This window comes from Gavialis gangeticus, unplaced genomic scaffold, assembly GCF_001723915.1.
Source record: "Gavialis gangeticus isolate Ggan-Ray unplaced genomic scaffold, GavGan_comp1, whole genome shotgun sequence".
Taxonomy (NCBI): Eukaryota; Metazoa; Chordata; order Crocodylia; family Gavialidae; genus Gavialis; species Gavialis gangeticus.
This window is the reverse complement of record NW_017729022.1, coordinates 112,883,521-112,897,560: the sequence shown is the minus strand read 5'-3', so window position 1 is coordinate 112,897,560 and position 14,040 is coordinate 112,883,521. Positions and strand designations below refer to the sequence as shown.

The 14,040-nt window shown below is 41.0% G+C and overlaps 1 protein-coding gene across 2 annotated transcripts in view; it reads right to left on the bottom strand.

Moving 5' to 3' along the window:
* Window positions 1-211: 211 nt before the first annotated feature.
* FAR2 (fatty acyl-CoA reductase 2) overlaps window positions 212-14,040 on the bottom strand; it is a 316,414-nt gene continuing 302,585 nt past the window's right edge. For both annotated transcript variants that reach the window (XM_019515991.1, XM_019515992.1), the window contains exons 9-12: window positions 8,894-9,065; window positions 4,754-4,883; window positions 2,562-2,689; window positions 212-1,299 (exon numbers count right to left, since the gene is read on the bottom strand). In XM_019515991.1, the coding sequence (XP_019371536.1) occupies window positions 1,137-1,299; window positions 2,562-2,689; window positions 4,754-4,883; window positions 8,894-9,065 (593 nt within the window). In that variant the 3' untranslated portion in view covers window positions 212-1,136. The remainder of the gene's footprint in view (window positions 1,300-2,561; window positions 2,690-4,753; window positions 4,884-8,893; window positions 9,066-14,040) is intronic.

Here is a 14,040-nt window from a genome sequence, read left to right as displayed (position 1 = left end):
GGCCTGTAACCACCACTGTAACATCAGTGGACAGCAGGAGCAGACTGATATGATTAATAGGTACTGTCATTAACTGTTTAATTCCACTTCCATCAACATTGCCAGTGTTTAATTTTTCAAGGAGATTTAGCTGTATGGAAAGCTTGAAGGGTAGTAACAAGCTGTTTTTGAGCTAGAGGGAGATAAAAAAAAGTTAGACAAAAGTCAAAGCTGTAAGTCATGGTAATCTTTAATGACATACACCTCAAAAACAGCTTGACAATTTTTCTTCAATCTTTGCAGAAGTCTTCTCCTTTTGTCTTCAGAGTAAATAGAGCAATTTTAAGGCCAAGCAAATTTTCCAAGCCCAAGTTAGAGACGTGAAAAACCAGGTTGTTTTGTTCTGTTTTTTTACACTGAAGCTAGACAGTAACCTCAGCTATACTGAAACTAAGGCTGCTCCATAAGAAAGTAGCTTGCATGTATTAGTGCAGTTAAAAAAGGTATATGGTTTTCTGTGCATTTCTTCAATCAGGGCTTGAAAGTATCAGTCCTTAGCAGCAATGAAATGGAAATCAAGACCACCTTCATCACTTTGCCATGACTTTTATTTTCCCTTATTTTCCTTTGTTTTTGGTGACTGAAAATGTAGAATCACATTTTCCAATAAGGTATGGGGCCCATTTGGCCTCATTAACTGAGAATTGGTGAATAGCCTATAAGAAATCTTCTGTCCAACTGATTTCTTTGAGAGTTCTTTGTCTTACCATAGAACTTCTCAAAAGTGTTTGCCTTTAAATATAGATATATTAAGAAGGGAGGTGGGGAAGAGAGACTTAGCTCTAGGCTATGGATGGGAAGACAACAGCTTTGGTTAATCCGTACTCTTGCACATCAGAATTGGACAGATTCCAGAATGACCTGTGTATAAAGCTTCAGTTATGGCTTTAAAATTAGCCTGATCCTATGGATCCAGTGTCCATTACATGTTAAAGCACTAGTAAAAAGATAATGGTGAGAGTACAATGGTGCATATTAACTGCAGGCTGCTGTTGGTATTGATGAATTCCCTGCTACTTTCAAGCCCAGATGCCCACAGTTGCTGTTTAGAGGAGATGAAGGTTCTTCTGAAGGACGTTGGCTGCTGACTGACCATTTCAATGCCTGAGGGTGCTGGATGCCCTGAAGTAGGAAAGAAACTTGTAGCAGAGGCTCACCACAAAGTACCAGATGTTCCGAGCCATCTGTGACCTCGCAATGAAAATCCGCCAGATGATCACGAGAAGCGTGGTGTTGAACACATACCGGATGTTCCTTAGCCTGGTGAACAAAAGAGAAACACACTAAAGAACCACAATTAACCAACAGATTATCTCAGTGCAGGCTCAACTGCTTTGGATCCAAGTTAAAGAGGCTTTTCTGAACTGCAGAACTCTTTGAAAGGAATCTTATATAAAACAATTTCTCCATGTCAGTGAGACTGCTTATGCCTAAATACATGTCTATCTTTTGTTCCCCCCTTCCTCTGGAACAACCCTGCACTGAAGTTATAAATGACATGGAGAGAGGAATGTGAGGGACTGACCCACATGTGTGGGCACCAGGTCTTGGTGTATTTCTGTACATTCTGATTTCAGATCAAGAAAAGATACTGAATAGATGCTGGTACTTGATTCCTAAGTTATCACCTAAGATATAGCTTATTGCCCATGATTTAATTGGATGTGTTGACAGTGCTTGATAGCATTAACCATGAGCCTTGGTGACTGGCCTGTGAGCATTTGTATGAGTTGATGAATTGGCTTGGTAGTGGGCTTGCTCCTTCTTCCTTGAGAAAACTGACAAAACATGTTGGGCATCTGCTCATCAGCCTCAGTGGAGCCCTCACTTTCAGGGCTCTGCAGGATTCTCTCTTTTTATAGTCAGTGTTCATTTCATATGTGAAAGGCATTAAACTAGACCATGAGATGGTGTAGGCTAACTTGCCGTCAGGGTACCAATTACATCCTATCTCCTTCTCTTTGGATACAGATACTCTAGTTCTACACACTCCTTATGTGCCAGTGTCTGTGTATAGGGAGGAGTGGGATGAGTGCAAAATAACCCATGACCAAACCTGACTAGACTTGGGTGTGCACATGATTTGTTTCTGTAATTTGGAATGTAAGGATAGTGATGGAGATTGTGCTATCCATTAAGCCTTTATGCAGCTTATACACCATTGCATGAATTACAGAAGCACCTAGGAACTGAAATTATACATTTAAAAAATTACTCCAGAAACTAAGAAAATGTGTGACATCCCAGTGATGACAACAGCCTGGTTTACATCTCTAGCATTTTTCAGAGTGCAAAGCACAGTTCCTTGAAAGGTACATCATTGATTTTCAGTGAAAATGCCTCCATCTCTCTTTCATGTTTCCTTTTCTGCCTGTGTATGAAAGTGGTCTGGAGAAGATGAGTTGGGCTTACATCTTTAATTGAAGCCTTGGACTTACACTGCAATGCTTTGCCTTTCAAGCTCCTATATACAGCCAAATGAATCAACAGAGAGCAGCTGTTTTACACTGGCTAGGGCTTACTTTCTTAAGTGCTGTTTTGCTGCAGGAATCCCAGACATGTCTTCATTCAGTAAGTATTTCTTAGCACCCAGGCAGTAGTTTTCAATGTATTCTGACCAATGCAGCTGGCGAATATCAAAGTTGTACAGCTAAAATTAAAGAAAAAAAAAGAAATAATGAAATACCACAACTAGATTTTTCAGAAAAAGAACAGGCTGTACCACTTGAGATGCTGATTCTGCTTTGAACTTTTCTCTGAACACAGCTAGTATCTCATGTTTTCAAAGCCACAAGATTCAAAGAAAGGAAATCTTACTTGAACTTTTCCATATAAGTGTTTATTACTTACTGGCCTCTGCTTCAAGTTGCATTTTACTCATTTCAAACAGCTAGGTATTTGGACAAGGGCAAAGAGAGATATGTTATTCTATTAATCTCATCTCTGTTTCCTCCTTATGTCCTTGTGAGTGGCCATTTGGATGCTCAGTGTCACTAAAGAAAAATGCAATCCTGTTACAAAAGATGGTGTGTTGATGGTTCATCCAAAAATGTCCCTTGAGTTCTCTGGTGTCATACCAGGATTATGCTTCAAGTAGAAATAAATGGACTGGGACCAGAATCAACAGGTCCTTCTGCATAAGTAACTAAGCTGGGGCAAGTTACATTATTTTTGATGTCTGCGGCAAGAAAAATCCAAGAAACGGTTTACTTAGTTGTTTGGCATTGATTTGTCTCATTGCAGTGCTAATGGCTCTGTTTAGTTTCATGCATCAAAATTTCAAATGGGAAAGGTATCAGCAATGCTCTCAAAGGATTGAAGGCCTAGCACAGTAAAAAAACCAATGTAATGAATGAAGAACAGAGGGAGGTGACTGTTCATTCTGCTCAGGTTTTTAATGCACAGACAACAGGATCAACGAAGTGCTTCCACTATTTTAAAAGGCAGTATGAAAAAAAAAGAAAAAAGACTTCACCCACGTATCTCACTACCTGCTTTTGGATTGATTCAAGAACTATGGCATTAGGCCAGCAGTGAGCCAGAAGAGAATGGTGTATATAGCCATGGAAAATGGGAAGTTTATTATCACGTATCTATCCTGCAATGACTAAAGTGACTACAGCTCATGTAGACCTGCCTGAGCTTGCTCTAAACTATCTAGCTTGAGTTGAATAGTGGCACAGAGCTCAGTGCAAAACATACTGAGAGTCATTAGTCTGCACTAATTCTACACATTGCTAGCAGTGTGGGAGTTAGTGAGCTTACAGCTGACTTGGGTATCTACTGCTAGCTGTCAGCATTCTTAGCCACAGCTGCAATTTGCTGCATATACTGCCCTTCTGTAGAGAGTGCTTGGCTTAAGAATACTTTAACTCCTACAGTGGGAGCATCTGTGGGAATGTTATAAGTAACAAGACTAAGACTGTTTGGTCATGATAGACACACAGTTGGTTCAGTAAAAGACAGCACCCACAAGAATTCTTGCCTCTTGCATATTTCCTGGACCATCAGGGCAACAACATCACCTCAACATGACTGAGAAAATAAGGCACAGATGAGCTACTGTACAAGGGAACACTGAAGCAGAACCTGGTTGGCTGTGGACAGTGAAAGTACCTTGAAAATGGATCTTACAGTTCTTCTCATTACCATTAGCGCTGTGCTTCTGGTGTCCTTGTTTTTCTAGAGCGTTTGTCCATGTGATCACCTCTCCAATGTGAAAGGGATTCAGTGAGATTGTTCTAAGCTGCTGCTGCTGGTGCACGCAAGAATAGACTGACCACCAGTCAAAGACAGGAATCTCAAGGGACCTATAATTTATTCTAGTTTGCACTCTTTGGAAACAGAGAGTGTTCCCAGGCCGAAAGACAACCTGAGAATTCCTTTAATATTTTTTTCAAAAGGCTTCTTATAGAATGAAAAAAAAAACACTTTTTAGGGATTTAGCAATCCATCTGCCTCTCAAACAACAGTGAAGGAAACATCCTCCTCCTACACTATAGCCAATGTTCTTGTGAGTCTAGTTAAAAAAACTGGGGGTGGAATAACAAATTATTTCTGTTTCATTCATGGCAGATTTGCATACTGGGGATCCAGAGAAAATGCTGTTTGAGAGACTAACCATGCACCAGCTGGAACAGCCTGGGAAACTGGACATGAGCAAAACTCTTGAAAAGGCAAGCACATTATCCATACGAGTAATACATATGCTTACTTTCTTGTCCTCTGGACTGAGCTGGCCCATTAACATGTTCATGTTATCTGAGGACCATTCCCAGGACTGAGTGGTGAAATATTCCAAAAGCATCAGATTCTTGTGCAGCCTATCAAGGATCTTCATCATCCTGAAAGACAATGGAAACATCAGAAACATGCAGGGAGTTTGTCCTTATTTGAAAAGTGGAGTTGGCTGAGGACTTTGGAAACCCAGGTTCAGGGTTCTGCTCTGCTCTGGGTTCCATTTATCATTTTGTCTTTCTGTCCCCTCTACGTACAATAGGGAGATAACAGCAGTTTCCCACCTTGCAGAGACATCACCATGTGTTCATTACCATGGGGATCTGAGGCAAAACCAGCAAGTTTTGTGCCCTGGGCAAAGCCCTGCCAAAGAGTCATGTGGTGATGGTGGTTGTGCTGAACACCAGAGACACAGAGAGAGAGAAAATATGTGGGGTGGGAGGGGTGTCAGTCTTATTTGCCCTGGGGACATAGTCCCTGGCTGCTACTACTGCAGGAAAGTCTGCCCACTCATGGTTGTTGCCTCTGCTGCTACCATGGTATCGACTATTAGATGTGAAGTGCCACAATGGCTCCTCCTCTAATTCAGCACCTGGGGCTGGTGTCCAGCTTGCCCACCTCTAATTAGGCTACTGGTGAGGACAGAAACACTTTACAAGTAGTTGATTAGACAGACGGACTTCGGGAGAGAAATGTTTTCAAGGCTGCTGTAATCAACAAATAAGTGCTTAGTCAGATTCAGGAGCATCTATGTCTCCTCTTTACCTCAAGGGGATTATGGGGAAAATAAAGGGATATTAATAAGCTGAAATGCAGAACTGCCTTTCAAGAGAAGTATGCTGAATTGGCCAAAGGGTAACTATATCATCTGTGAAAACTAATACAAAAGGCTGAGAGCTGGGTCCATTTGGCTTTCTGTATTCATGCATTGTGGCTGCCACCAAGCAAAACAGAGAGGCCCAGATTCTAGTCCACCGATTAGGCATGTCTATGGACTTAGGCACTCCAAACCCACAACTGGGGAAGTGACGACACACTGGGGATGCCCCTCACTGCTAATGTTAAGTACTACAGAGACAGATCTTGAAAGCAGTAGCAAGGGCATCCTCAGAAGATTTTTACCATCTCAACTCTAGATCTAGAACACGAAGAACTGGTTAGTCCACACAATTATTTAGTCTTTGGCATCTGCTGAAGGTGTTGAAAAGGGCACCAACTCTGATTCTGGATTTTGTTTTGTGGACACCTGTTCACAGGGACTTAACCAGAGACTGCTAAGTCATTCCTCGCAGTCTGACAGCTGTGGCAGATTCATCTTATCTTTAATAACCATGTTGTTCAGAATGTACTCTCTCTCAGGGATATGAACCTTAAATACCTGTTTTTTCAGGTAGCAGGAGAGCAAAACAAGATGTGAACCTGCTTTGTGTCTACTATATTACTAACATACCTGAATAAGCATTTTACAGCCTTGTAAGTAGAAAGGGAATTATAAAAAGGGAACAACAACAATTTGCTAAAACCTTAAACACAGCATTGAGCCCTTTTTGCTTAGCTCAGAGATATACAGGTCTGGAAGGTGGGAGACTTTTCTCAGCAGGAGAGAATTCTGAATTGCATTTGAAATTAAAATTTGTATCTGATGCTAGTGATATTTTTTCTGGAGAGAGATGTAACAGCAGTAATAATTAGACTGAGCACATACCATGATTTTTCGTACTTCAGTGGAGTCTAGGGCAGGGGTTGGCGATCTATAGCTCATGGGCTGCATCCATTTTCTGGTCCATGGACATGAGGCATTGACAGCATTTAGTAGTAAGGGGCTCCAACTACAGTGGCTCTTCCCATGCCACTACAGGAGAAGCACTGGCTGTGGGCCCTTTCCTTACGCTGATGCTAAGAAAAGTAGCAACAGTGGCTGGGTCCCAGTGCCTGCACATCCACCCACCTGCCTCTGATACAAACTGGGTAAGTCTGGGCTACAGTAGCCTTAAAAGGTTGTTCACTGGTTATCTAGAGGACTTCTGGATTCCCATAACCTAGGCCTAGTTTTTTTTTTACACTTGCTAGGGGTTGCTATTGCATCTGGGGATGATTGCCTATACCCCATACCCCACAGCCATGCCCTTTGTCCCAGGAGATGGGGGAGTGGTGTCGGAGAAGAGGAGGAGACTAGAAGGGGATGTGTACACCATCCTGGAAATTTCGGTACAGAAGGTCAACACAGCCAGCTTTACAGCTGCTTTTAGCTGTTGATGTGGCACAAAATGGCTATCATGGACCACAGCGATTGGCACATTTTAATAATTCCATTTCCTTTTGGGATTGCTAAACCAGCAACAAGCAGGAAAGAGCCTGAGTTATATTATTTACAGTAGGATTCTCCTGGGTGAGAGATGCCCTCATTTCTTTAGTCACAACAATGTCAAGGCTCACATAACTATCCATGTAAACTTTCCTTTTAAGTACCACGCAGAGCTTATTCACACTCAGAAGCTCATAGCACTATTCCTTCTTTCAGCTACCTGGACCAGCTGAACCCAAAAGACAATTAAATTGTTGTAGCTACTGAAAAGCACAAGGCCTTGGGTTCTTGTGCAATGATACAGTTTCACGAGTGCTAGAATAGGGCGAGGAAGCTGCAACGTATAGGACAATAAGACTGGCCATAAACATAAACAATGAAAGTAAAAGATGGTCTACCCAGATGTGCCATTTAGTGGTTGACCTGGTTTCCCTTTGGGAACTCTCACAGCTGGAACAGAAGGAAAGTCATGCATAAGCCAATTTCCTCCTCCTGGCAGTTTAGGGTGGTCACAAATAGCGAGAATGACTGAGAAGCTGACTAAAAATCTATGAATACTGTCATATTGAATGTAATAGTTTGATTTTTTGTAATAAATACCCATTAGCCAGTTTAGAAAAAAGGCAAGGTTCATCTTCTTATCTAGGCCATTGCTTGTTTTTGCTTACGTGGGGAATGTCTTGATTCTGAATTTTATCTTTAGAGGCCTTACAGCAAATGTGCTGAATGTCTTTGTTTTTGCATTTTATCTCTAGAGGCCTTTAACAAAGTGACCCTTGGGCAAACATTCCGAGAGATCGAAACCTAGGGGCCTTTGAAAAGGGGTTGGCAAAAGAGGTCACATTGGTGTTATGGAAAATCTCCAAAAAGCAAGAATACAAACTGACCACCCAGCAGAAATCTGTTAAAAGATCTGGGCCCAAATTTGGGAGTAGTGACAGGTTTGGGTAGGAGGGGCCCAAGACAGCAACTCACCCAATAAAAACTGTAACCTACAGTCCCAATTTGGAGGTAACCTCACTTGCAGAACACCGAAGGAAGAATCACAAGTGTAGGCCGGATCAGACTGATCACCTGAACCACCCTCTCCATGAACAAGAACTCCCGTTCACGCTGGAGCCTAGGAGTGCCCAAGTGGGACTGAAGGAAGGGGACTTGTTGCTATCACTGCTGAGACCAACCCTAAAATTATAACTAAAGAGTGAAAGTATCCTTGGGGATTTGGTTTCTAGAAATTCTAGGACTGTAAGTATACCATGAGAAATAATAGTATTGATTCCAATTTAACCTTTACTTGTAATTGTAGTTGTTTTTGTAATACTAATTCTGATAGCATTGGTTGGGAAGGAAGTGCATTTGGAGCATTGTTTCTAATATCTGTAGTTATTGTGTTTTTAATGTTTGTGGTTTTTCTTAAAGCTAAGCAGTGTTATATGTGTAGCAAGGAATTTTAAAATAAAATTGTATTGTAGGAATTAAGTGTACAATCATTGTGAAATCATGCAATCAACCAAATACTCCCCCAGCCAGGCGCATCAAACAAATCAGTAAATTGTGTGGGATTTCTCTCTATTCCATAACTCACTAGAGACAAATACCAGGGAGCAGGAACACTATATGGGGCTGAGTCGATGAGAAGGAGTGGAGGGTACAGTTCTTTCTGAGTAGCCACCTCAAGTACTGTACTGGAGAAGGGAAGATAATTAAGATCTTTAAGCTCCTGCAACTGCTGTTGGGCTGCTTTTCTCAGAATGTTAGAGTTTCATGATCTCTTTAAGAAGTAATAACGCTTGGAGCAGCGAATAGTCTCACCTGGGTTTTCTTCCGGTTAGTCTCAAGTACAGATCATAGATCATGGCTGGAGCCTTATGGCTGACTGCTATCCAGTACCGGTTAATCAGGTAGTTTGAGGTGAGCTGAGCACAGGGTGTTCTGTAAACTTGTTCTAGGGGGTTCCTTTTGAAGGTGGACAAGACGTGGTATTCTGCAAGAGAAGAGAGAACAGATGTTTTAAATTAGACTTTCCTCACATTGAGAACATGCAGTGATGAACATGTGGTGTTTCAATTCCTCAACTGCATAAATGAATCTACAGTTTTATAAAATAGTGTGTTCAGCCTCACAGAAGACTCATACAAGGTGATTCCTAATTCTGTAACCGGACAATCATCTATCTCAATGCACTCATAATTACAGTGGAGTCGCATCTTACGCGGGGGTTAGGTTCTAAAGTCAGCGTGTAAGGCGAAAATCACGTATAGTCAAAATTAGAATTATACTCAGCGCGGCGAGATGCTCACACTATGAGAGGCACATGGGTAGTGAGACCGACTGAGGGAACAGCAGATTCACGTCTCCCATCTCATGCTCACTCCAGGGCATACGCTCATTGAGTGGAACGGCGGGTGAAATTGCTCGCACTATTTAAATTGTTATTTTTCTCTCTTTTTTTTTGCCGAGCACGTATAGTTGAATTCACATAAGTTAAATGTGCATATGATGCGACTCCACTGTAGTAGCTATTTGGAAATGTCAAACACCACTGAGCTTAATGGTCTATGCTTCTAATGCAATAAAGAAACTAATTCTGTTTTATTCATAACCCATAGGTACTCAAAAATCAGAATGAAATGACATTTACCTCACATGCAAAACAGGTGGGAGCATATTCTCTGTCCTGTTATATAGGAGGATTCCTCAGATGGCATAGACTTTGCTACCACCTTTCCTGACCCCCTGGTGTAAGGGTCATGCATCTCCATGATCCTGGCGGCCTCTGCAGTTGGGTATAAGGCAGAGCAGTCTCTGCTACTACTGCCCCAGTGGCCTGACCTTGGAAGCCTATGGTTGGTTCTTTCACTCCCAAACATTATGAATTAGTCTAGACTCTAGGGCCTATTTAGGTCTGAGGGCCTGTAATATATTCCATGGTAAGAGAGTAACAAAGTGGCTGCTACAGTATTTACAAGCTTGGAGAACCTTGCTCTTTTTCCTTCAAAAAATAGATCTTTACCTGGACGATATTTTCCTAAAAGTTCTGGAAAAACCTGCGGTTATTAAAAAACAATGTTTGACCATATGTTCAACTGAATTCTTTAAATTACATTTCTCTGTTTCAGACAAACTGTTGCCACACCTCTATCTGCCTCTCTTTTCCCCTCCGTCATTTATCCCATGTTGGAATGTTTTATGGTAAGCAAGAATGTGGGATGAGAAGTTTTCATACAATAGTCATAGTTCTAAAACAAGGACTTTTTGGTGATATCTGTTATTGAACAAATGATATAGTTGGGAAGGATGTTAGACAAGGTACCAAGCAAAAAGTACCCTTCCTTGGGTCAAGGTTCTAAACAAATTTTCTCCATGTAATTGAGACTCTGACGACTAAAGACATAAATGATACATGGGAGTAGGAGGCTAGTGTGTTTAGCAGCCACAATGCAAATGCAGAGAGAGCAAGTGCCATAAAAACTGTGCCTTCTATAAAGGGCCCAACACTCTGTTGACACTTACTAAATGATTATGAGGCTCATTTATCCCCATTCAGCCACTCATGGATCAGACTGGGATTCTCTGCTCTGACACTCCCGACAAGAGATTTCTCTAAAGACACTCTTTAAATCCAAAATTATACACAAACCCTCAGCTATTCATCGATATTTAAGTTTATTTAGTCTCTTCCTTTCCCAATGGAAAATCACCAAATTTTATTTGCTGCCACTGACATCCTGGAGCCGTAAGACCGTTTTTGATACTCTCTGCAGCAAATGTTTACAGTACTGGTAAATGCATGGCATAGCCTCAACAGTTTTAGGTCCTTTAATTCTGTAGCTGATGGGAATTGATGTTGAGTAGATAACTTATGTGACATAAGGAAGCAAGAAGACCAGACTGCTTAAGTGGGCAGCAGATAACCTATGTAAGGTGAGGAAGCAGGGGGCTACAACAGATTGGATTTCAATTACTTAATTGGGTAGTAGGTACTCTGTAAGTAGCACCACCCATACCATAAACAGGATAAAACCTGGGGAAAAAGGGGACACTATAGAACGAACGAACGAACGAACGAACGAACAAACAAACGAACAAACAAACAAACAAACAAACAAACAAACAAACAAACAAACAAACAAACAAACAAACAAACAAACATCATGAAGGGATGAAAACCAGGCCAGGAAAACATCCTGAGGGGCAAAAGACATGCCATTGTCAAGATGACCAAGGGGAAGAAGGGGGCAGATCACCCATAAAAGAGCAAGCAAAAATGAAGCCTGTGGACCTTTGCCCCACTTGCCAAGAAGAACTGTGGACTCAGGAGACTCCTGAATGCCTGGCCAGCTGCAGGGAGACTCTCTGTCCTTGGGACTATGTGAAACTTATGCATAGTTCCTTTTATGTCTGAACATAGGCAAAGTTTTCTGTTGTGCCTTTGTCTTAAGCTTAAGACTGTAAATTACTGTACTCAATAAACGTTCTCTTCTGAGAATGTACTATTCTTGCCCGAGCCATTTTCATTACTTCAGAGCTACCACCTAAACTCTAACACTGAGTTTGGGAAACAACAGCTCCATCTGCTTTCATTCAAGTCCAAATGTTTATGTGCTGCAAATCCAAGTTTCAATCACAAGCTGACTGGGAAGGCATTTCTTTTAGAAGCAGAGCAATCACTTGTTTGGTTTTCCTCCTTTACCATTTTTAGACAGGATAAGGAAAAAAAATCATTCTATTTAGAAAATGCATCCCTTGTCATTTGAAATCGCATGCAATTCACAGAATTTGGACAAACCAGTGATGCCTGCCTTGTATTTGCTAATTAATGCTTGCAGCAAAACAGCTGCAGCACTGTGCTGTGTAGTACTTCTTGATGTGGACAGCTCATTTATCAGGGGAGACATATGCTTAAACTCCAAAGAAAATTTGGAAAAGCAGGAATAGAGACAGTACTGTTTCAATAAATACCCCAAATGGTTGTTAAACCAACCTTAACATCACATAAAAGGAGCCTGGGTGATTCATGGAAAAGCTGTCTTGTATAATCTAGCATCAATTATGCTACATTATGATCACAGCTCCTCCTTTCAGTTTTGTAGACTCATTTTACCTTTATCTCCAGCTGTACAGAGGTGAGAATATGACTTTTACTTTGTGGAGCTGTCTGCTTTGATGCATCATGTACCAGCATGTGTGTGTTTGTATGGGATAGCTAAGGATTTCAAAACATCATCAGCACCTGACATTAGGATCAGATTTTCAAAAGCAGCTGAGTGCCAGAATTTACATGGAGATTCTTGCAACTGTAAACATGTTTTAAAGCAACATATTTGAAGGTCCCTGCAATTTAAATGGAATGCCTTTGTTATGATAAGAGTTGATAACATCACTAGCACTTAAATCAGTACAGGAAGGGCAGATAGTTTTTTTTGAAAGATAGTTATGTCACCAACTTTTGAAGGGCAAATCCAGAATCCAAAACTGGAAGGGCAGTTAAACAGAAACTATTTTTCAAATATTTGGCTTTGCTGTGGTTGCAATGTGTGGCCCAGATCCTGCTAATTAATCCATATGGACAAACCTGCACACCCAAAACCCCAGTTAAATCAATGGCCTACTGAGTGCCATTGGGATTTAGCTATATAGAATAACTCATAGAATGAAGGCCTACATACCTTCAAGCATATTCCTTCATATGATTTGTGAATGAGGATTTAGAGCACGCATCATTTTTTCCCCCACATCAACCCTGCTTCATTTAGTGCCCACATCTACGAAAACAACCTCCTTTATTACACCATTTCAAATCATCCCTGTATCAGGGCTATTCTGTGCACGGAATGAGGATGGGGTGCTGTGGGAAAAAAAATAGCACATAATTCTGTAATGAAGAGTTGCAGCATAATGCACAAAGCGAGTGCAAATTAAAGTTGCGTATGCAGCGTTAATTATGGAAGTTCCTAATTTTTTGGGAGTGCTTGATTTGGCAATCTTAATTATGTTCTTATGATGCAATTTTTTTCTGGATGCAATAAGACAACAGAGGCAGAGATACAGATACATCTCCAACTGATTTGCTGAAATCCTACAGCTGACAGTGTTTTTTTTACTGCTCCTACTGACCTCCCCCACTGCTTAAACTAAAGCAAATTCTCAAATTCACTTTAAGCCAGTGGTTCTCAACATTTTGAGATTTAAAACACTCCTTAGAAAATGCCAGCACCTAGCTTTCATTAATTTTTTTTTGACTGTGGAAGAATAATAGGGCAATTCTTCTGTTGCAAAGAACACACAAAGACCACGACAGGTCAGAATGGTTTTGACATTGTGAGATCCTATTCAAATCTCTGGATTTATTTTGTGAATTGTGCAGGTGCTTGCACACCTAACAGGGCTAATTTTGCCACAGCACCCTAGTTCCAAATAATTCCTTTAACCTGTCAGTGGGTCAGAATCGGAATTAATTCTGCCCCAGGTAGTTCATCAAGAGAAAACTGGCTGAATCAAAATGTATTTATGTTCACACTGTGAGAACTATATTACAGCTTACCTTGAAAAACTACTTTTGACTAGCAGTTTCAGAACATATCAAGTAGGCTGCAGACAGCAAGATTAACCCACTTTGATTTTATTAGCAGGACCTAAATTGCAGCAAAGCAGAACAAACTGCTTTGAGATTAGTTCAGGTGAATGCCTAGTTATCAGGCACAGCCTTATACTACTAGTAATAATTATAATAAAGGCACAGCTATATAGTACAAGGTATGGTGTTATTGTGTAAAGGAAATTAAACAACAAAATTAAGCCATGGGACAATCTTACAGTAAAGGCTGGTCTGCGTCTAGAAATTTACCAAAATAAGTGGACTTGAGAATTTTTTTTTCCTGGTATCACCCATCTGGAAATAATTTGAAATGGTAGTGTCCAGATAGAGGCTTCTACCAACCCCTACCCCCCCCCCCCCC